The sequence below is a fragment of the Parasteatoda tepidariorum genome, chromosome 6 (assembly GCF_043381705.1).
Source record: "Parasteatoda tepidariorum isolate YZ-2023 chromosome 6, CAS_Ptep_4.0, whole genome shotgun sequence".
Lineage (NCBI taxonomy): Eukaryota > Metazoa > Arthropoda > Arachnida > Araneae > Theridiidae > Parasteatoda > Parasteatoda tepidariorum.
This window is the reverse complement of record NC_092209.1, coordinates 83450567-83475466: the sequence shown is the minus strand read 5'-3', so window position 1 is coordinate 83475466 and position 24900 is coordinate 83450567. Positions and strand designations below refer to the sequence as shown.

The following is a 24900-nucleotide window of genomic DNA, read 5'->3' as shown; positions in this document are numbered from 1 at the left end:
AAGGCGGAATTAAAATGTGTTAATTCTTCTTAATTAATATCACGTTATCTGTAAAGCTTGTATTTTGAGTGTTGCACTGATATTTGGGCTGTAATTGATTACTGGAAATTGATTACTGGATGTAATTGATTACATACTACGTTGTATTTTCTGGAAGATTTTACCAAAATTTTTTTGGAAACTTAAGGATTGTTTTATTCATCTCCAATCTACACGCGCATTTGTGCTTGGTACAACATGTAAAAAAATCACTAGTAACCTTTATGGCTAGAATGAAAACATTGAAATTGTGTATCTAAAAATTCTTACATGTAATGACAAATCAAGCGTGACTACTTGACACCCTTGTGTTTTGAGTTGGGTTCAATGTAAGAGGGTAATAAAAGACAAACATTTAATAGCAGAGATTATATTACCAAATCTAGTTCAATAATGTGCAACAATTAGAAATGCAATTTTCTAAAAAAAGATAAGTTATTAAATTGTAAAAAAATATTGTATTGGTTATGTTTGAAATTTGTAATTTATTTCAAAAAATATTATAAAAGAGAAAAAAGATTGTTTTGTGAAAAACTAACGATTAATTTTAATTATTTCTTGAAATGTATAGTTTAAATGTATAAGTTGCTTAAATGTATAAGTCGAAATATAGAAAAGTAACAATAAAAAATGAAAGAGAGAAATGATAAAAGCAGTTTTTCAAAATTGTTATCCAAATCTTTTTTTTCTTCAGATTATGTAAACTAACAAGTATTTACAAAAAATGCTACTACGTAAATTAAGTACTTATAAAAAATGCTACTTATGCTTATTAGTATTTATAAAAGATGCCACTACTTAGATGCTTATTAGTATTTATGAAAAAATGCTACTACGTTAAACCAAAAAAAAAAAAAAAAAAAAAAAAAAAAAAAAAAAAAANAAAAAAAAAAGGAAAAAAAAGGAAACTAAATTAGCAAATTTATTTTATTTATATTAAAATTGATTTATTCCATATAATTTTGATACTTTCGTAGATTTAACATTAAAATATTTTAATGATATAAAATTACGCATTTTATCAATTGCAAATATAAAATAGAATAATTATAAATAACAGAAAATAATAAAATAATCATAAGTATAATAAATAATAAAATGTTTATAAGTAATAAAATAGTTAGAAATAGTCAGTTATAAAATTTTGACAAATTAAGTAACCCTTATTAATTATTAGTTTGTTAAAGCTAAAAGCACTCAAATAAATTTATAATTCAAAAGTTTCATATTCTTACATTGAAATTTTTGAATGCATCAGTAACACGTATTTAAAAACATTTGATTACGATTTTTAGAAAATTTAAAAAATAAATACGTTTTTGGTTTTTAGACTATTATTTTTTTATTTTAAGAATATCTCCATTTTTTGCTAACTATTAGTAAATTAAGATTCAACTTTAATAGCAAACGAATTTGTTATAAAGATTAAAAATGAAGTTCTTGAAAAAAGTTCAAAGATTAAAATAAATAGATATTTTATTTTAGACTATGCAATTGTCAAATTGAAAAGGAAGTTTATCCCTTCCCCTTTTAGAAACAACGCACCACTCTGCGAATTCCCAGAAAGAGGGCATGATACCTAGCTGAGAGAGAACGATTAAACGAAAGTCATAGATCACTTTCTTATGACTATTGATGGACAACGGCCCTTCCTAGGAGGATGGTCAAAAACTTGTTTCGACGACTGGGATTCCCTTCATTGCTTACTTTGATGGTTGCGTGTTTAGGATTTTGTTTTACTATGGAGCGGGGGCATCGAATAGACTCCGGTGAATAGTGACATAACTGTCCGCTTCCGAAGACTACTAGTTTAGACGACATGTACCCTACAGGCCAGCCCGCAAACTGACTACAGCCAGTGCTGCTGGACTTTGGTGACACTAGGAACCGTGACTACAATCTGTTCATTATGGAATCTTTCACAAACATCCGTGCTGTCTTGTATTCACGAAAAGTGCCTACAACTCAAGTCCTTTAGGTGGCACCTGTGATAGTAACTGACTAATCAATTTTTTTTAAGATTGAGGTGTAACGTTAGTTTGACGGTCTCGTTCAACCTTGTTTCTGCTTGGTAAATGATTTTAGCTAATACTCCCAATTCCACCTACTTCACGAAACGAGTGAGCTTTACCGTGTGTTCATTTTGCGATTACTAGACAATAGATATTTTTAGCGTTAGAGCAATGACAATTAATATTTTGAATTTAAGGGACCTAAAATAATCTTTCGTCAACACTCTTTGTACACTTTCTGACATTTGAACGAATTATCCTTATTTAAAAGCAGGGAAAAATCAATCTATTCAACAAACAAAAAGTTATGGTAAAATTTAAGAGTGAAATTCAAATGCAATGCATGAAATCCTCGTCAGATATGCATTGGCAAATTTTGCTCCCAGCCTAATGAACGTTGCCTGCCAATATGAGAAATGAACATAACTTTAAATAGATCAAAACTCAATATGTTGATTGATACGAAAATAGTTAACAAAATATGCGTAAAATGTATTTAAAAAAATTATTGGTGATTGAATTAGCCCAGCCTATGGCAATACTTCGTACGCTTTCTCAGTAGTGTGTGGACAGTCATAGGCGAAGTAAGTAAGTTAGCTTCTGTCCCGTTTTTCAAACAGTCTAAAATTTTTCAAAGGTAGGAAGCTAATACGAAAAATATTATGGATGGGAAAAATATTGTAGTACATTCCCATACATTTGACCAAAGGAGAAGACGAGAGGTGAACGTTGAAGACATGGAACCGATCTTTTTCCCAGATGGCGCATTCGAGCGTTGCACTCTGAAATTAAAAACAATCTTTTCCTTCAATATTCATTTTCGTAAAAATGGCAACTCCAATGTATTTATAAGTGAAAGGAACTGAAGGGAGCGGTTGTATTGGAGATTGCAAAATTGTTTTGTTTATATTTTTTGCAGAAAATTCGTATATATAAATTTAAATATGCATCATTTTATAAATATTGTTTTAAATTTATAGTTTAAGTAACAAACATTATATTTTCTCATAATGGATTTGCCTCAACCTCCTCCAGGTAAGCGATAAATTAGCATTTTCTCTCGTAGACGAAGTTTAGATTTAAGCATATTTTCACGTATTTAAATTTTACTTTCACCGGTCTTGTCCGACTTGCTTATATATTCGTGTAGCTCATCTTATTTCCTTAAATTTTTTGCCCTTATTTTTTATTAAATCTGAACTTCTGCAGTTTTAAATATATAGTTTTAATTGTTTGATTCGCCTTGAAATGGTTGGTGTTGCTGAGTGTATCTTTCCAGAAAATATAAAGTTCAAGCAATATTTATTTACATTGTTTTATGCATATCTTGCAGACTCTAGAATGTATTTATAGATTTTAATTGTTTCCATTGTAGCTAACTTGAATTTTTAAATGGCCACAGACTGCTTTCTTTTTGGATGGAATAAAATGTAGTACACAGTATATGTGAATTATTGATTTCTTTGACAATGTGAATGCATTTATTTTCTTATACAAGCGTTGAATTTGTTTTCAGTGAAATTCTAATTTATAAATTTAGGATGTGTATTTTGATAAATTTGAGTATTTCTCTCGAATAAACTCCTTTAGTTTTATCATGGCAATGGCATTATCAGTGATGATAGCAAGAAAGTTTTCAGGGCTTGTATATTTTTTGCAAAAGCTTATCATACTATTTTATGAAATTTCTTTCAAAAATTAAAAATAATACCTATTATTTGGAAATTATAATTTTCTATGTTTAGGTATGTGACACGAAATTCTGAAATGCTAAGCTAATGTTTTAAATTCATCTCACCACTCAACTTGCACCAAATCTACTTGCTATACGTAATATTTTTGTAATTACCAGTAGATTTCACTATGAGTTATTCATGTGAGAAATATAATCTCTACTTCAAAGCTGAAGAAATAATCAAAACACGTAACAAAAATAACAAAATCTTATTGTAAATAATACGACAGAGAAATCTAACTGTCTGTTTTCATTTTAGAACTTCTTGAAATTATTACAGTTCTGACAACTCCATTTCTTTGTTTACCAGCCAACTAGAACATTAATTTATATTGTGAAAATTCAGAACAGTATCTCCAAAGTACCTGCAGGAAATAACACTTCGTTTGTTCCTTTGGCATGCTTGTACTTGTAAAAGTGTTTGGAAAAAGATTATGGAGACTCTGTATTGTGCAAATAGTATCTGCTGTAGAATAAATTGTTATATAAATGTAGTTTTCTTAAAAGCAAGTGTCTGAATATTACTTCATTTATCACGAAAATGATAAAGGAATTATTCAATATGGTGATATAATCAGTGTTGCTGATCCTAATAGTTAATGGTTTCAATATTATACAATTTTTAATTTCAGTCATGCAAAATTGAACTATCTTATATATATTTCTGCATGTCATATACATGACCAGTAAAATAGTATTTGGCTTTGCCAATCTTATTTCTAATGTCGAAAATTTTTAAATGTATTTAATGCATATTATGCATCAAATTAAAAAAAAAAAAAAACGCCAAATTGTCAAATCACTTTCCGTTTTTTTGTCACTACATGACTAACTGAATGTAAAATTAATATTAAAATTAAAATATGAATATTTTAATTTTTATATTATTTTTGCATTTATATATTTCTATAATTATACATATGCATTTATATATTATTTTTACATTTCTATATATGATTTTCATAGCTTATTTTTAGATGACCTTTTCAATTGTTTTACAATATCAATTTTTGTCTTTGTACTACATTAATACATGTAATATCAGATAGTTATACAATAGAATGATTCTCATATGCGTTACTTAGGAATTGGCTTAAATATGTTTTTGATCATGTATTTTTTAAAAAACTAGATTGTAGGTAGAGAATCGGGGGTTTAATAATTTAGAATAGATGGTATAAATGGTAGAACAGCTTTTTGGTTTTATTATTCAGATGCTAAGATGTTGTTTAAGTAACATGATGATTTTACTGTAAAACTATTTAATTTGATTTTAGATCAGGAACTGAAGAACATAATTGACAAACTAGCTCAGTTTGTTGCTCGTAATGGACCTGAATTTGAGCACATGACAAAACAGAAGCAAAAAGACAATCCAAAGTTCTCCTTCCTGTTTGGGGGCACCTACTTCCATTATTATCAATATCGAGTAACTACTGAACAAGCAAGTAGGTGAAATTTTATATTATTTCTCGATCATATATTTTATTATCATTTAATTTTATTGTTTATTTGCTGTTTAAAAGCTGTGTCAACACAGCTGTTTTATTTTTATGTAATGCTAATCATGTGACGACTTTTAAAAATAACCGTTACTTTGATGAAAAATATGACTTAGCATTATTTTTCCTATTTAAAGTATATTTTTGAAATTAATGAACAAACATGAATGTAGTAATTAACCTTGGCCTAAGTTAGTGAAATTTATTTGAATATTTTTAGTGCATGAGATGATTGAAATTTTTTGGCTTGCTTATTTATTCAAATGTTTTTATTTGCTATTATTTATCTATTTTTAATCAAAACTTTGCAGAAATTTTAGCCAATTTATGTGGATATTCTTTCTTAAAAATTTGTTTTTTGCGGGCATTTCAATATTTTGTATCACATTTAGTTGAGTTTGTTGTTTGAATTTTAATTGTTGTGTTAAACTTAAAATACTGATTTTTTAAAATTAATATTGAAAGCTATTTTACTGTTTGCCAAAAGTATTCAAGATAAATAAATACTTATCAAGAGTTTAACTTTTATTACACGTATGATTTGGGTCTGTTGATGGATCTTTCTCAAATGCTTTTGTTCTAAAAACTGACCTTTCATAATTTTTTTTTTAATTCTGAAAATAGACTATTTACAAAATATTTGATGTGAATAAAGATTCTACACTAAATATTTTATCTTGAAAATTGAATTTTAACAATATTTTTCATTTTAAAAGTTACATTGTTATTTTATTATCTACTTGCAATGGATATACATTGTTCATTTTTTTTTTTCGCTTTTAAGTTTTTCGACTTAAATTTTAATGCTAATGAACTTCTCGAATTTGATTGATGTTTATAAAGTTACAACTCATTCAAAAACAAAGCTAAAATTTTTAAGTATCATATCATATTCTCAGATATTAGTTTTAAATCTTCAAGTAATAAAGTAATATACTTGTTATCAATAATTAAACCATCATTAACTTAATTTTTTTTTTATGTTTTCATACTGAACATAATTTTTAATGCATCATTTTTAATTATATAAATTTATAATAAAAAAACTAGTGTCATAGCCATTGCTATGTATATTTTGAATAATATGTTCCTATGATTTTAAGGTGCCTGATATAATTTTAAATTTTTTTATGGTTTCAAAGCTGCAACTTCTACAAAAACTGTTTTTATTTTATTTTTATTTTTTTAATAATTTTTATAAAATCCAACTTAGGATATCATAATTTGCTGAAAATTGTATGTTGGCCTTAAACCTTGATTTAATATTAATTCCAGGTTCACAAAATTATGAGTAGTCTTTTCACAGTTACATAAAAAGGACATTTTACAAAATACTTTCATTAGTCTCTAGACCTAATTGAATATATATATATNTATATATATATATATATACACAATCCCCTTTTTTTCATAGGTATATAATTTTTTGTATAAATTCACTTCTTTATTAATTTAAAAAAAATCTAATAGAAGCACATATAAATGTACCCATGAAAATGAGTACAGATTAGTAGTACCTTTCAGTTACAGTTTTTTTTTTTGCCACTGACTAAATTTTTTTAATTTCTAACTATCCCAGTAACTAACTTTTCTTTGTTATTGAGTATTAAAACTCTTCTTACTATAAACTTTTTTTGTAATTATGTCTTCTTGTTATGACATAAGCGATTCATGTTTTGATGTATGATTGTTTTTTCCAGTTCTGAAGCAAAAGCAAAGAAGTTTAGAGCAGCAAGCCATAGTACAACAAGCTATTAACAGACAGTCCATACAAACAGCTCCTTGGCAACAACACCTTCAACAAATCCAAGACACGTCACAAGAACAGATTAGACAGAGTGAGCAGAACCTTGCTGCTCAGCATCAACTATTACTACAACAGCAGCAGGTAATAAATTTGACCCAGGGTTGTGTTGTTATTAAACTATATACTGTAATTAAAATGTTTTTTTTTTTAATTATTTAACTTTTAGTTTATTAGATATTCAAAAGATGCCATACCTGTTAAGTTTTTCTTTTTTTTTTATCTGTTCACATTTGTTCCTTCTCTTTTATAGTGTAGAGGTCTTTCTATAACTGTGGCCTTTGGAAATAAAAAAAAAGTATTTAAAAGATGGGCTATTCTCTGTGATATGTACAATTAAGAAAAGCAACCTAAAGGTTGCAAAGCATAACTGTACTTTGGTGCTTTATTGATATTGTTTTGATTTATTTTATTGATTAAATATCATTTTGCACACAAGTAATTGGATCCATAAAGATTTTAAGATTCGGATGTGTCAAATAGTGATCATTCAAGTGCACATGCCATAACACTATTTAAAGCAGTTGTTGTACTCTAGCAGTTTACAACAACTGCTTTAAATAGTGTTATGGCATGTGCAGTTGTCATGTGTTGTGGCATGTGTCATGTGTCATGTATGGCATGTGTTGTTGTCAACAAGACCGTCAGTGAGGGATTCAAATCAAAGATTCATTTAGTACCTGCTGAAATGCATGATTAGAGATTTAAATCTGCAAATTTCTGATTGAATCCTATTTATGCAAAAGTGAATCTTGTTTATGTAATAGTGATTACTCAGTGCAACAATTTTAAAATTTTATGCTGTAATATATTCAAAAATAAGTAATTTTAAAAATGTGGAAATTATTTGAACAACTATTTAAAAATTCCCCTCTAATCCATGTTTATTTCTGATGGAAACCAAAATGTATCTTTTTTCTAATTGTTAAAACCTGTGATTTCGACATCTCTATTGGATTGAGTAAAATATTTAAGCATTTCAGATTTATTGAACTCTGAAATTTTAAGATAATACTGTAATGTGAAAATCTTATGTCTAATCTTATGTCTTGCTGCCCTATGTTAACAGCAACCACAGAAAGAAAAATTGTCTTCTAATTAATATTTTTTCTTGTAGTCATTTGTCATTTTCTAAAAAACAAAATAACATGCATTTAACTAAGCCGTGTACTAACTGCGTTTGTTCAGTCTAAGTATAAGTACTAAAATGTCATTTCCATTCACCGTCCAAAAAAGTTTAAAATAATTTATTTCATTTTCTTTTAGTTTAGTATTGGTACCCCATTATAAACTTTAAAACAACTCGCTAAAACTGTATTTGTCGAATTTATGACAAAGGACAGTTTATTTCCAAAATAAATGTAGATTATCTTATCTCTTTTATAGTTCTACAAATTTATATCTCTTAGCTTTCTAAAAAATTTAATACTACAGCCCTTTGTGTAAAGTTGAAAAATTGAAAATTTAGAAAGGTGAAATTGATTTTTCCTTAGTTAATTCTATTGTACATTAGAATACCAGATTTGCAAAAAATTTGTGATTTTTGGTTTCCTGATCAAGGATAGTCTGAAATTGACAAGTTTTAAATAAATAAAAGTCAGGGAATAATCTGGAAATACTGTTTTTTTTATTTTGCCAAAACCTGAAAAAAAATTTGAAACAAGTGTTTATTTTTAAAAAAAATATATATTATAAGAGAGTTGGCTGCGAATATACTGCTTTGTAAAAGAAAAATGAAAGTAAGTGATAGAAAATTCATAATTGAAATTTTTTTATATATTTGGCATTTTGTATATTGCAAAACATTTCTTTCTTCAAAAATAAATTTTGTTTTATCAGTTTTCTAAAAATCTATTATAGCGTTCATTGTATTAGCAATAGAGAGTAAATTGTAATCAAGCCATTTTTGTGGAAATCTATTAGGAAACACTACAATATTTAAAATAATATTTATGTTATGTATCTAAAAAATTAGTATAAAACTAAACAATTATTTTATCTGTGAAATTTTTGTGGTTAAGTTGCAAACATTTCTCTGCAACATGGTTAAAATATTTTTTTTAGGTCAAATCAAGTCGCATCATACGTTTCAATTTAAAATTTATTAAATTGCTTGACCATGTCTTGCTTCATGTTGTTTCCTTAATTTATCCACAAAATAAATATACTTTTTCTTCATCATACTTTCTAGAAAAAACAAAGTCAAAGAATTTAAGAATTACATGCAAATCCTAGTTTATACTACATTATCTGATAAACTAACATTATTATGTAATGTGTAATAATTCTAATAAACTTATTATGTGTACATTGTAGGTACAAGTGGATGAAGTGATACGTAAAGCACAGGACGAGAAACTTGCCAAACTTTCTGCAGAAACAGAGCTAGAACTTAAAGAATTAGATGGTATTCTACAGCCTATTATAGACAGTTGTACTAAAGATTCTATATCTGTGAGTGATTAGTGTTATATTTTGTTTAACAAGGTGTTTTTTAATTTTTTTTACATTGATTGAATATAAATTTAATGAAATTTTTTTGATTTAATGCATTTAGTGATACCAAATTCTGTTAACTACATATTGTTTCTGAATTTTATCAATTCTGTTTTATAATTACTCCTTTCCTCTTAATATATCAATAGTCTTATGAAAAACATTGGTAGTTTTATACTGAAAATCATAGTTTGTGGTTAATTAGTGTTATATTTTGTCAGATAAAGAGTTAATTATTTCTTATATTGATTGCGTTTAAATAATTAAAAACTATTCTGATCCAGGTAGCAGAGTTTACAGAGGGAGTTTGCAGCACTAAAATCTATTAAATTTGATTTTATACATTGTTAATGCTACCTATAATTATGATCCAGGTAGCATAGTTCACAGAGGAAATTTGCAGCACTAAAGTCTATTAAATTTGATTTTATACATTGTTAATGCTACCTATAATTGTGATCCAGGTAGCATAGTTCACAGAGGAAATTTGCAGCACTAAAATCTATTGAATTTGATTTTATACATTGTTAATGCTACCTATAATTATGATCCAGGTAGCAGAGTTTACAGAGGGAATTTGCAGCACTATCTTCTTATATCAAAATTTATCTGAAACCTCAACACATTCAGCCTAAGATTATTATTGTATAAATCTAAGAGATCTCAACTAAGTTAACAAAACTAAGTGGCATAACAGCCCATTGGGGGCTCTGGGGAGCAAGAGCCGATGTTCGAAGCACTAACACTCTTCCCTAACAACTTTATGTTGTTTAAATTGAAGTTGAATTTTATACAATAATACTAACAAAAAATTAACAAATTGCTATACAGACTGTAATCAAGTTACAGAAAAACAGTTGAGGTGTTTTCTTTTTAATTTTTATTATAAGCAAGTGTAAAGATGTTTTAAAAAGGAGTATCAGCAATATTTTTGTATTTGTATTTTTGATTTTAAAAATAAAATCAAAATTTAAAACAAACCATTATGTTTGTAAATAATTAAACATCAGTTTATATTATTTACTATGTTTTTCCTATGGTTTTTACCGGTAAAACAAACCATGTCGGTATTGTCAGTATTAATATTTTTTGCATACATTATATCATAAGTCGTGATTTTGCATCAATTGATAATTTACTACTGTACCGTTAATTCGTTGCCCACAAAAACGCATGTCTCTTGTGAAAATTTGTGGACGGGCGAATTAGTAGGGTTTTTATAAGTACCATCAAAATCCCTTTACCACTCACTTTCTCAATGTTTTCGTTCTTTAAGGGTACTTATGTCTTTATTTATTACATAGTATCAACTATTTTGTGGCTAAAACTGTCAAAAATTGTCTAATGAAAAGAATGCTAATGCTGTAGATAAGAAATTGTTTCATTAGATTTTTTTTAAACAGACTTATGTTTCAATTTTTTTTAGGGTGGGAAAGGTTGGATTTTTGCCAATGCAACTACTCCACAAAGATGCGAAGTTATCATCCTTTATATACTTAAAAGGTGAGTACATTGCTTTTTTTAAAAAATGATTTTCTTGATTTATGCAAAATATCAATTTGCAACTTGCAGTCATTTTTATATTTAGTCTAACTAAATGCATATGAATTTGAATGCATAAATCTAATGATATATTGCTAAATGCATTCGATCACTACTTTAGTGGTGGCTCGAATCCCATCGGAGGCATGGATGTACCTTTCTCTCTCTCTCTGTGTTCTATGCCCTTTCTTTTGTGTGAATGTAACCTACCCTATAAATGGGTTTGTGGTTGTATGAAGTTGGCGACGCTACTTCACCGCCATGGCTTAGCCACAGGTGCCCACTGGGTAACAATAAAAGAGGAGCAAGTCTGGCATTTTTGAAACCATTGGGAAATGGACCCAAGTGCCGGCCATTAAAAATATATATATATATATATTAAATGCATATGTATTATATCAGTAGCAGTAGTATCAGTATTTAGGCTAACCAAATGTGCATATAATTTAGTAATAATTAAATTTATTATTTTGTTGTTTGCCAATCCTACATTAATAAATGAAATAGAAGATTTAGCTATTATGTAATTAAACAACAATTTAAAAGAGTGTATGTAATATGATGGTAAAAGAGTTTTTTGTTACAACAATAGATTTGAGTACAATTTGAAGAACAATTTGAATTTGAAGGCATACCAATAAATTTAATTAAAAAATTTTTTTTACTCATATCTAAAACTGTAAACTATTTACTATTAGTACTATTTAACTTTAGCTATTTGTTACATTCTACAATGATAGTTACTAAGAACGAATTGCCTAGCACAAAGCTAGTAGAATATGCTCTACTAGCTTTGTGCTCCATAATATGCCATGCTTAATACTTAATACTTGTGTCCATACTTAAAGAATTAAAGTGATTCAATCTGTCTTAATATTGAATATGATTCGGACATGGAAATATTCACTCCTTTGTTTTGAACAAACAATTTGTATTAAGTTACTAATGATTAATTTTACCAATAAAAATTAGTGACTAGTTACTAATTTTTATAAGTGATGGAAAATATTTTCTAGCATTTTGCCAACTATATTTTTTATAGTAGTTTTATTATTGAAATGAAAATCTGTATAAAACATGCATTAAAAACTTGAGAATCTGATTGATGAAATTAAGGCTGAACCAAATCCAATAATAATGTTTCTTAAGGTTTTGAAAACCAAGATTCAAATAATATTATTTATTAAGATTTTATTCTTTTCTGTTATAGATGCTGTGTGTTTTTTAAAAAATGCTTATTTTTGATTTACGTTTTTAAAAGCCCTTAAAGGTGTTTTTTTTTATTATTCATGGTTTGTAAAAAGTGCTTAATTTTCTTTTAATAAGAGGTTTTTTCTTTGCCACATCAATTGTTCTAAATTACAAAAAATGTAGGATTTTCACAATTTTCTCTGCAATATTTATCACAAACTAGTTATTTTATCATAATTATGTAAAGTTTTTGAAAATGTTTTTGAATTTTATTGATTTTATGTTTAAAAGTTAAGAACTTTAAACGATAGAAATTTTTATTTTTTATTACTGCACAGATCCTAATTATGAATTTTTTTTTTGGAAAATGATTAAATATATTTTTTGAGTGCTTAAAAAGTATTTAAAAGGTGCTTATTTTTTATGAAAAACTGACTACGTACCCTTAGTTTTTTTACAGAATTTTTTGAACTATTACGAAACAAATTATCATATTACAAATTATTGATTACAAAGTAATATGAATAATTACTAGATTGTTCTAAAAGTCAGTAGGTGCTGTTTTTGTTACTCTATTGTTGCATTTTTAGAATGAGTTCACTGGCTCTGTGTTATGGATTTTTTTTTTTATAAATATGTTTTTTTAAGATTTTAGAAATGTTCAGTGATATGTTATACTAATTACCAGACTAAGTCGTTTGTCCTAATGTGCTTATTTCTGTAATTGACTATTCTTGTTATGGTGATTTATTTAAATGTTCACATGCTTTTAATTGTGTTTAGAATCACAGAACCTGGAGCTACATTTGAAGCTAAACTTCACCTGGTGTATTTAGTAAATGATGTTCTACATCACTGGTAATTTCCTCTTCATTTAATGTGTATTTACTTCTTAATTTTATTTTATAACTGTCGTTGAACAACCAACCCAATTTTTGGGTTTACGACTACTATTGTTCCACTCCGTAGCCTTGAAATTTGCCTTCGTGGAGGACTTGTTGATGGAACTAACCCGCATTTGTGTTACATGGAGAGGAAGAACTCTCACGGTTAGCCTGACAGTAAGGGGACTCTAACCCATGATTCTTCTTCCACTGAGGATATTTTACGTCAGCACTGTGGTCTGTGCAAGCTGTTGCGGAATTCTTATTGACCAGCCAGTGCTGGGATTTGAGCGCGGTTCGCAACATCGAAAGGTCATCACGGCTCTAAGAAATTGTAAAAACATTAAAACATAAAATAAATATATATTTTAATTGATTCTTTGTTGAGGTTAGGGAAAGCATTTAAAATTAAAAATATACGCTGAAAATTAGTAATTAATAATTTTATTTGCTTTGCAACACAACTGTAAATGATGAATTTTTAATAGAAACATAAGTATATGAGACTAATTTTTTGTATTAATTTCACATAATGTGAATTCATATGTTAGAGAAAGATAATTTTTATTTAAATACCTCCAATAAGGGACCTTTAAAGAAGTTACAATGTGTTCAAATTTATCATGTCAATATTATTGTGGATTACTTATATTACTTTTTAGTCATTGTATTCTCAGTATTTGCTATAGTTTATTTATTTGTTTTTTGTTTCTTTTTCAGTATTAGAAAAAATGCTGATGACTTAAAAAAAGTGTTGGATAAATCTGTTGTTCCAATATTTTGCTCAACCAGTATAGGAGTAGAGGCAGAAAAACAACAAAAGCTGTTAAAGGTTTATAGCATTCTTTAAAAAATTACTTTCTATTTCTAGCTCTTTGTTTATTAGCTTACTCTGCATACATACACAGAGGTGCCAACTATTAGGATTTATTCATAAATATTACTGTTTCATGGTCAAGATTGTGGTTTACTGTTGAGTCATTAAAATTATGGTTTTTAAGACTTTTCAAAATAATCTGTTTCAAACTCATTTTTCCTTTAACTATCAAGAGTTATGAAATTTTGTTATTTGCTTGCAATTTTTTCTACCTAAACAATTCTAAAGTAATGAATAATAAAAATGAAACAAGAAAAGTAAAGTAATAGGAGCAAAGAACTTAATCTCATCTTTCCCTTTTTCACCAAGCTATTTTTAACAAGACCAACAAGACTTGCTCAAAATTTAACCAAAAACTTGAACAATGATACCAAGTAATCAATTTATGATGAAGTATATAATTTCAAATCTTTTAATTTGGCACCTTTGTCTGCTCACATTTTTCACTCTTTTTAAGCAAAATTTTTTATATTTTGTGTCAACATAAAATTAAGTAATATATTCATCTTAAAATTTTGCTTCTTTAAATTGTGTTTTGTTATTGTATTACTGATTATCCAATCAAAGTATGAAATTGATTTAAACAAACTTTAAGATAAAATTTTTAGGATAAAACTTTAAAATAAGCTAAAATGGAAAAGCGCTAAAACCAAATTTGTCTTACGTAAACAATTTAAATGAAAAGTTAGTAACTAAAAATAAGCAAACAAAATTTTAAGGATTTGTATGTTAGCAAAAACGGTACTTCATCAGAGGACACACAGTATGGTAACACACTGGAGCCTTTCTGTTGTCAGTGGTTAAACCAAAAGCTGACAGTGCCCCGAGGCCCCAGAAGGAAGGAACTAAACAAGAAAAGGCAATACCTTAAAAATTCAAACATTGAAATAAAGATGTAAATCCGATGATACACAAAAAGCACAGCAATACTGATTACTAATTCTAATTTGGAAAGTTGGCATGGAAAGTTTCCTCTGCATTTTCTCATATAAGAACTCATGTTCAAGTTTTAGTTTTTTAAGGAATTTGTTTTTTTAGTCTGAAGCAATAAAATATAAATTATTGAAACTGATTTGTAAGCAATATTATGCTTAAGTGGAGGTTTACTATAGTTTGTCTATGGTAAGAACCCCTCTCCACAAAGTTTGAGACCGTCTGCTGCTATTGAAACAAGAATAGTGCATTTCAAGAAGGGCAGCTTCTCGTCACTCTAGGGCTAACACAATAGACCGGAAAAAAAGTTTAGCTTTCTATCGCCGACGTGAGCCAAAACCTGTGCTAAATAGACCTAACACCCCTAGTTGAAATAGTTATATCTTGTTATCATAGTTACCCCCACAGGTCCAGACAAATGGCTAGGGGAGTTCTTACTTTAGACAAACTGTAACAATTATAGACAGTGTGCAAAAAATAATATCTGTTTTTTTCCTCTCTTTTTTTTTAATAATTTTTTTCTTTGACGTTAAAAGTGTTTTAAATTATTGTAATGCCAAATTTCATATAAATTTGTTTTATTTTTCCTGTAGCTACATAAGTTATGGGAAACGAACAAGTATTTCCCCCAGCAAATTCTCGATGTAAGTTTTATTTTTACATTGTACATATGATCAAGAAAATTGTACATGAGTTAAATTTTTTTTGAAAAATTTTATTTTAGCAATTACAAAATCCTGCTGCTTCTCTTGCTGCCTACCAGGTATTTTTTAAATAAAATATTTCTTAATGATTTTTAAGTGTTAGCTACACTTGTTCTAATTCTTCTATGTTTTTGCAGGCAGGGTTGATTGCAGAATTTGCACCTTTAATTACTCCTATCACTACTGCAATTCAGACGCAGTATTCTTTACTTCAAAAACAGCACCAAGATTTTGTTGCTCATCTAACTGGACAAATGCAACAGGTATTTTTAGATTATAGAAGAAGTTTTTTTTATAATTTCGTTTGTGTATGTTTTTGCTTGTAGAACTATTTTCAAGTTATTTATTCCCTATTTTAGTAGGTGTCTCAAAAATGACTTGTTTGAAAAATCGACTAAAATTATGAAACTATGCTATTTATTTTAATTAATTTTCAAGACTAGTTGCAAATTTTGTCATCAGTCGATTATCGAAAAAACTATTAAACAATGTTTTTCCAATTTGAATTATTTTCATTGATAATGTGGTACACAATATTTCCAACAAGTCTTTTTTATACCACAAAATCAGCATGAATTATTAATTTTTTCTTATTGTTCTTAAATTCATTTGTAGTTAGAATATTCACTAATTTGATTCTGCAACACTTTTGCTCATGGAGTAATTGTTTGCATGCTTATTACAATTATTTTATGTTTTTCAGATATCTAGAGTAGTAGTCTTAGTAGAACAGACTTTTGAGAGAATTTCTTTAAAAAATCACTCTCTAAACTTCATTTTGCGTTAAGTCTTTCTTATTTTGTTCCTTTCAAAGTGTTACTTATTTTTCTCATTTTGAAGATGCCTGTTCCATATGCATTCCAGTCCCCTCAATTGATGCCTGCTCAGCCAGTTGCGGCCACTCCCTACCTGCAGCCACCAACGTTCGAGCAACAGCAAGTGCCACCTCAAGACCCCCGACTGCATCATCCTCCCCCAGTGGTATGTTATTCTGCATTTTATTTGAATTTTATACAAGACTAGGCAGCTGTTTTTTTTACCTATGATTTGTGCTGCCACCTGCTGATAACTTTCAAAAATACAAAAATATATATATATATATGTGTTAAAAAGTTAGGGTTTGCATGGGGTCAAAAAGAGATACCAACACGAGGAAGCTGTTCTTTCTTATGCATTCGTTCATTTGATAATTTCTAATTGAGTTTATTTGTAATTATAAGCACATAATTCTTAAATTCGGTTATTTCTATATACAGAACTTCAGTTTTTGGCCAATGCTTTACAGTAAGGGTAAGATTTTGAAAATTTCATGCACATTCCCACCAACAACAAGAAAAAAAAAAGGTTTCAAAAGTCAAATTAATTTTAAATAATAAACTAAATTAATTTTGTCTTCATAAACAATCTCAATCACTAATATATTTAAACAACTCATTAAANTATATATATATATATATAAGTGTGTGTGTGTGTGTGTGTGCATATATATATTTATATGTAACATAAAAAGCTTCAACTGATCTTTTTATGTTATTCCTTTATCTAAATCTTTTTCTTAATTTATTATTCAAAACTAAATGCTCTTTCTCACACTTTAATATCCACATCCTATCTTTTAATCTATTTTTGGCTTCAAGTTATGCATTAATTAAAATTTTTGATTTTCCCCTTTATTTGAGCCGCGGGCAAGACTTATTACCTCAAACCTATTTAATAGACCAATTGTAATTATTAAGATTTCCCTTATTCCTTAAAAGGAAAAATTGTATGCATTTATTTTGCTAGATTTTTCCTAAATTTTATTGAGGAGTACTTTGATTTTGTGTCACTTGGTCATTCATTCTCTGGATATGATGGTTATATAAAATGAATTTAATTTTTTAAAATTCTGTGCCTGTTTGTACTGCTCAGCCGACTGCCACCCTTATATATATATATATATATCTGAACACTTCTGAATTTCTTCTTAATAAAATATATAACTTTTACTATAAAATATGCAATCATAGAAATATACATTAATAAATATATTGTAATAAGATAATTTTCTTTATTACGATAATTTGAAAAATTTATTTTATTAACTATTAATGCAGCTAACTATTGACTATCTGGCCTAATATAAGGAAAGGGTAGACTAGATAAGAAAATAGCCAGAGAGAAAGAATTTCCCCTTCCCAATCCCTCCCCCATAATAGGAAAATCACTTGTTACAGATTTTAAAATAAGTGATTGAGGCAAAAGTATTGAATTAATTAATTAAAAAAAAGAATTAATGAAATAAAATTAATTAATAAATTTTATTAATTAAAATGTTTATTTTTATTTAATTAATTATTAATATTAATTAAAAGATTTAATTAAAAAAAACTACACAATTAGAAAAGTTATGACTAGGAAGAGTTAAAAATTACAAACAATAGTTTTAGCAGTTTTTGTTCCTTCTTTATCCGCCTCCCACAACAAGTTCTATTAATGACCAGTATTATTCCAAATTTTTCATTCCTTTATTCCGGATAACGCAGAGGTTGGATAGTTGCTAGCCAGATAACCTGAAGTCTGCTGTACGTACGTATGTTTTCTAGGTCCACATACTAAAAGTAGCCACATTTGTTTTAAATTTAAAGTTATATTGAACAACATAGCCCCATTTTTCAGATATTTTTTGTTTGTTGTCCCCGAGTTGAAACAAAAACTGTACTAATTTTTATTCTTACATCCCTAAAAGTGTTTTATTCAAAGAACTGTTTACTTATGCAGCATTGCCACTCCGCAGGGAAAATATGGGGAATTTAAAAATCACCTAAAATAACGGGGAAAATGCAGGGAATTTTGAGTTTTTCTTTAGAAACTTGCAAATTACAGGGAATTTCGTTTCTTATTTTCGTCTTTTTTAAAATGGTAACCTCTCAAAGGGCAGTCTATGGGATATTTAAGGATGATATTTCAGCTATATTATACTAGTTCATTTACTATAGCATTATTTGTTTTAAGTATGTTCAGCTGTACCTTTTTTTCTCTTAAGTTTTTTCAGAAATTATAACTAGTAAGCCCAATGCAGCTCATTCAGTGATTGTGTTTTTCCTCTTAATTTATTGTGTATAATTTGTACAGGGAATTTTTTTTCTCTAGATTTGAGTGACAACCCTGTGAAACAAAAACTGTATTTTATTCTTTCTTCCTTGTCTTTATTCTTGTCTTTGTTCTCCGTGTTGTCTTAATTCTTTCATCGCTAAAAATGTTTGGTTATGTTCAGAAAACTGTTCTCTTATGGAAATGTATATTTTTTTTTTAAGGTTTCAGAAGAAGCAGCCAAACCACCCCAAGAACTGAGCGCTGCTCCTCCATTGGAAGCAGCTCAGCTGTCTGATTCTCAGGGTAGTGATTCAAGACACGATTCTGAGCCCATGAATCCAGATGACAGACCAGCAGACTTCAGGGGCCTGGACATGAGGAATCAAGAACTCAGAAATCCTGAATTGAGGAGTATGGACTTGAGAAATCCGGACATCAGGAATCCTGACATGCGGAGCCTGGACATGCGAAATCCAGATATGTTGGGTGCTGGTGAGTTTGTTCGTTTGGTTTAATCAAATGTAATTTTCATTCACTGATTTTGGAAAGACCTCCTTTTCACAAATTGTTTCAATTGGACTGGGTTGCCACTCCGCAGGGAGAACCTGGAAAATACAGGAAATTTAAAAATCACAGGGTTGCCACAGACGATTAAAATGCAACTATTTTTGGCTTGAGGCGGCGATATGGCAACTTTTTTGCATAAAAAGGCTTCAAAAAGCAACTATTTTCAAGAAAAGGAGACTATTGGAAGACTTTTCTGTGCTCCTAGCGATGTTTTTTAAAGCATGAATTAGATTGAAAACCTGCTGCCCGCTTGAGCTTCTGAACACACAATTTTTTTCTTAAAAAATGAAAAATTTTTAATGGCAAATTTAAGTCAGCACTTCTAATTTATTCAATTTGCACAAATTCCTATTATATATATTAAATATCCTATTAAAAACAATTCTATTTAATTTCTTGATCGCCTTTTCAATGGTTATTGCTTCGAAATTTCGCATGATTTTAAAAAACCCAATTTTCAATACGATATTACTGAATATGAATTTAAAAGGGAAATTTTTTTAGAAAAATTATGTTTTTTTTTTATGAAAAAGTATGTTTTTTTAATGAAAAAGTATGTTTTTTTAACGAAAAAGTATTTTTTTTGAATGAATTCTACTAATTAAAAGTTTATTTTTCTGCTAATATATTAATTGTTTTGTTATAAAAACTTAGTGCTAGAGCACTAACAATTATATAAAAGTTATTATATTTGCCACCAACTTGACTTAATGGATCATGGTATATGACAGTTAAGCAATTTAATAAAAATTTTAGTTGTATTTTTGATGAATTTTTGTTTTTATTTAGGCAACTATTTTCATAGTTTTCAGCAACTATTTTCATGCTTTAAACTACTAAAAGCAACTATTTTGTTCATTTTTTTCTGTGGCAACCCTGAAATAACCTAAAATAACAAGGAATTTCGAGTCTTTTCTTTAGAAACTGCGAAGATACAGGGAATTTTGTTTCTTTTTTCGTCTTTTAAAAAATTTTAACTACTCAGAGTGCAGTCGATGGGATATTTAAGGATGATATTTCAGCTATATTATACTAGTTCATTTACTATAGCAGTATTTGTTCTAAGTATGTTCAGCTGTTTCTTATTTCTCTAAGTTTTTTTTTTCAATTATAACTAGTATAATTGGCTCAGTACAGCTCATAAAAGAGCAGAGTGATTGTGTTTTTCTCTAAATATATTGTGTATAATATGTACAGAGAAAACACAGGGAATTTACTTCCAGATTTGAGTGGCAACCATGTTGGTGATAGTTGCTCGAATATGACATAAGTAAAAAAAAAAAGGATATTGTTTTACAGCTTTGTTACCTAAAATGTATTTCATGTATTTAAAAAAAAATGTATCTCATTTCTACGAGATCTATCCATTTCAAATTCGGCCTGCCTCTTTTTCATGTGCCAACTGGTCTGGCATTGAAAACTCTGTGGTACGATCTTCGTCCATTCTGATAAAGTGGCCTGCCCATTTTATTCTTTGTCGTTTAATAGAGTGAATAATGTCAGGTTCATTATATGAGTGATAAAGCTTTAAATTTGTTCTTGTAAGCCACACACCATTTTTTTAAAAATTCCTCCAAAAATACTTCTCAATACCTTTCTCTCAGAGGCACCCAACATTACCTCATCCATACAAGATGTGGTCAAGTTTTCTCAAGCATTTGTTAAAATTGATCTTAAAAGAGATTTATGTAAAATCTTTCTTTTTCTATGAATTGCATTAGATTTTATGTATTTTTTAATTCCATTAAAACATCTATTGGCTATTGTAATTTCCCTTTGTATATCTATTGTAATATTGTTTGTGTTGTTGACTACAGAACCCAAGTAAATGAAATTGTCAACAACTTCAAATTTATATTCTTCAATAATTACCGTATAAACTGCTCTTTAATCTTCTGTGAAGCTCAGTGGCACCACTTTTTAGGCATGCTCTCAGTTCATATCATTGGTTGTTTACTTTTGATACAATTATCTCAGTTACTGAGAAAATTAATTTTTCTTTACATACATTCAATCTGCCACTATTGATTAACCCAGAAGACTTATCATATAAAAAATTTGCTTCCATCTGTTAATATTGTAATAAAAGCTTCATTGCTTGAAACATTTTATTATAAGCTAATTCAAATGAGAATTTAAGTACAGAAATGTCGATTTCTTCTGTAACTCTAGTTTTATTACTTCTTAAAAAAAGGATTATTTATCTGTACATTTAGATAACTATATTATACATAGGTAAAAGGTTAGTTATTTTTTATTTATTACTTATTTTTTAATTTCACAACTTAACGTCCTTCCATTTTTCTTAAGTTCAAATTAATTTAAGAAGCAACTTCATAATTTTACTTAAATTGCACCACTGATATGCTAAACTATTTTTGTGTCATGCCCTTTGCTGTACTTGATCAGAAGGAGGATTAAAGGTCTGGAACCCATGAACCTCATTATTTCAAGGCTAGGCCAGCCACAGTGACTTCTAGTTTTACTCTTTACTAAGTGTTCTGTTTTAATGCTTCGGTTTCTTTATTCTTGCTATTTTTGTTTTTTAGAAATGGATCCTCTTCCAATGGGTATGCATCCGAGAGATTATCCTCCTGATGATTTGCATGAACCACCATACGATATTCCCCCAAGTCGTCATCACCCAAATGGACGACCTTTGCCTCCACATTATATGGATGATTATTATGGGCCTCCTTTTGATCCAGATTATGGCCCACCCCCACACCATGAGAGGCCGTATGGTCGGCCTATTCCACCATACAGAGATATACCTCCAATGGGTAAAAATTGAGTCATTTAGTATTAAATTAATCCATTTATCTTAAGTCCACATTATTCACTATATTTATGTGCATACCAGTTTTTGGTATAAAATATTTTCTTTTTCATTGTTATGTTTTTTTCCGTTTGCTTTAAGAAGGAAGAGAATATTGTGCTTTTTTATATCTATTTATTTGTGAACAATAAAAGGAAAATATAAAATGCATGCAAATTATTGCAAGCAATTTTAAATTACAAATAGAAAATGAAATGAGGTCGCCAGATATGCATACCTGCTAAGTCTCATGTTTTTTTAACGAAGACTCATGGATTTTATGATTGTCTCTTGTTTACCCATTTCTTTTTGAATTTCTCTGTATTTGTTGAAGAAATAGAAAAAAAGATTTTTTTTGGCGATAAAATATCCGCTAATGGCTAAATACTTCTCTTATTCCTCAACAGATGGTGGCATTGCCAATACTGCAGTATGTTGAGTGTTTATAGTTTAAGTAAATATAAATAATGTTTTAAAAAAGTCTTCTTTAGATTAAGATTTATATACATATTTTTTTCTTTGCTAAATGTAAGCGGTTATATAATTTTCTATTTTGAAATTCTCTTTTAGACTTACATGACTATGCATGATGTATCAAAACTTTACTTGTAGCTTAAAAAATGTTGCTAGTAAAATCTCCATAATTTTATTTCTCCAATGTTGGCATGTATGAATATACATATTATATGACACATACTTTGTGTCAGATGAAGTCTCCTTATTTTCAAAAATTTTTTAAGAGCAAAATAATTTTAACAAAAACATTACATTTGGAAAGTTTTTAAAACATACATTTTGTTTAATGCAAAAATGCATATTTGAGTTTTATCCTAACATTTTTAAAATTTGAGTACAAAAGTAGAAACAAAAAAAGGGTGTTGGACTACCAAATTGTTGAATCTATGGTTGTGGTATAACTATCACTACAATTATTAAACATCCAAACACTAAGTTTGGAGAAAAGAGTTTTCGACCATGCCAACCTTCATTTATCATAAGGTACCTCAAGATTGGATTGAGTTAGCATGTCTTAAATACTAGTAACTTGATGTTTAATAATTGTAGTGGTAGTTACGTCACACTGGTTGACATTGTACAAGAGTTTGATTGAATCATGTCTAGAAATTTAAAATTATGATCTTGATTTAACAAAAAGATATCTTTATCATATATAATGTCATTTTATGGCAATGCTTATGAATTTTACATTTGTTTATTTGATAAGGTATGGGTCCACAAGATATGCCACCAGATTATTTGGAACCAGGACTTCCTCCTATTCAGCCTCCTTATTATGATCTACCTGCAGGCCTTATGGTACCCCTAGTAGCAGTAAGAACACCTTATCTTTTGCTTATGTTCATTACGAATTTCAGTAGAAAAAAATGTTAGCCATGTTCAAATTTTTGATCACCATAAATTTACTTTAAAAAAATATAAACTATATTTTAAATTTTATCAGATATAGTAAAAAAAAATTTTTGGTGGCCAAAACTATAAAGGAATACAGGGGTCTGTTTAGAAGAAATTTGGGTCAATTGGGTATTGATTCAACATCGGCCAGTCTCGTAATGTAAGTTAGATTTACGGTGCATGTAAAGGTTAACCATAAGGTTACCTTTTACCTATATCGATATATTTATCTATATCGATGTATGAAATCGGTAACCACATTATCTTATAATTTAGAGTCGGGTATTCAGGATTATACTATTCTGCATGTAATTGATTATACATTAATCTGTGTAATCAGGGATCATTTTAGGGGAAATTGTGGTTCGTTAACGGACCCTTCACAAAATATCATTTCATTAAAACGGACCCTTCACAAAATATTTTAACTGAAAAACAAAATAATTTATCTTTTAATTGAACCCTTCACAAATTTGTTTATTTTCATTATTGTTTTCTTAATCGAATAATCATCTCTAATCATCGAATAAACATCTCTAATATCGAATAAACATCTCTCATGTTGCACCTCTAATTTAATAGCAATTGCTGTTTATTTTTTGAAATTTAATTTTTTTATTATGATTTTACAGTGCTGAGCATAATCTTGCACGCAATTAATGATGATTCACCCAAAGTCCTACGTGGATTTACGATAGCATTTTTTTCAGTTATTGCTATGGAGATAGTTTTTTAATGCTACCTTATCATACGCAGGAAATTATGAATTGCATATTTGAAGAATTTTCGATGCACTCGATTTGTGACTATTTTATTGTCCATGTGGTTTTGTTAGTAGCATTTTCAACAGCTTGAGATTTTTCACATAGTTTTTAAAATATTGATTTAATTTTTAATTTAATGCTATTACGATCCGCGAATTCCGAAGCGCACTTTTGAATAATCGCTTTATGACCCGCTTTAGCCATGACAGTTTAATTTCTAATCTGCAATTTTTTTCGAAATGCTGCATTTTTGCACATTCTGAATTTTAGTGTGTGCTTCTTTGTTATTTCAGCTGGAGGATTCAGATTATACTAAGCCTTTAGAGCCAGAGGATGTAAGATTACCACCACCAGCCTTACCAACAGATCGTCTTCTTGCTGCTGTGGAGCAGTTTTATTGTCCTCCAACTCATGAAAGAAACAGAAACAAGTAAGTGTGTATTAAAAAGTAACACAAAATCGAGTCTTTTTTTTCTAAATAAAATAGCTCCAATCTTTATTTGAATGATAAATTATCCATTTACCTTTAAAATTAAAAGTGTAA

The 24900-nt window shown here is 28.5% G+C and overlaps 1 protein-coding gene across 4 annotated transcripts in view; it reads left to right on the top strand.

Moving 5' to 3' along the window:
• The first annotated feature begins 2875 nt into the window (after positions 1-2875).
• Positions 2876-24900, top strand: part of LOC107455539 (SR-related CTD associated factor 6) — a 35057-nt gene continuing 13032 nt past the window's right edge. The window contains exons 1-15 of one of the 4 annotated variants that reach the window (XM_043050640.2): positions 2876-3086; positions 5064-5234; positions 6989-7176; positions 9409-9546; positions 11015-11091; positions 13105-13179; positions 13926-14037; positions 15609-15659; positions 15740-15778; positions 15857-15982; positions 16560-16700; positions 19016-19286; positions 21911-22144; positions 23405-23511; positions 24650-24786. In XM_043050640.2, the coding sequence (XP_042906574.1) occupies positions 3062-3086; positions 5064-5234; positions 6989-7176; positions 9409-9546; positions 11015-11091; positions 13105-13179; positions 13926-14037; positions 15609-15659; positions 15740-15778; positions 15857-15982; positions 16560-16700; positions 19016-19286; positions 21911-22144; positions 23405-23511; positions 24650-24786 (1892 nt within the window). In that variant the 5' untranslated portion in view covers positions 2876-3061. Of the gene's footprint in view, positions 3087-5063; positions 5235-5341; positions 5480-6988; positions 7177-9408; positions 9547-11014; positions 11092-13104; positions 13180-13925; positions 14038-15608; positions 15660-15739; positions 15779-15856; positions 15983-16559; positions 16701-19015; positions 19287-21910; positions 22145-23404; positions 23512-24649; positions 24787-24900 lie in introns of those variants that run through there. The other 3 variants (XM_043050641.2, XM_071182804.1, XM_043050642.2) reach the window with 3 other exon arrangements.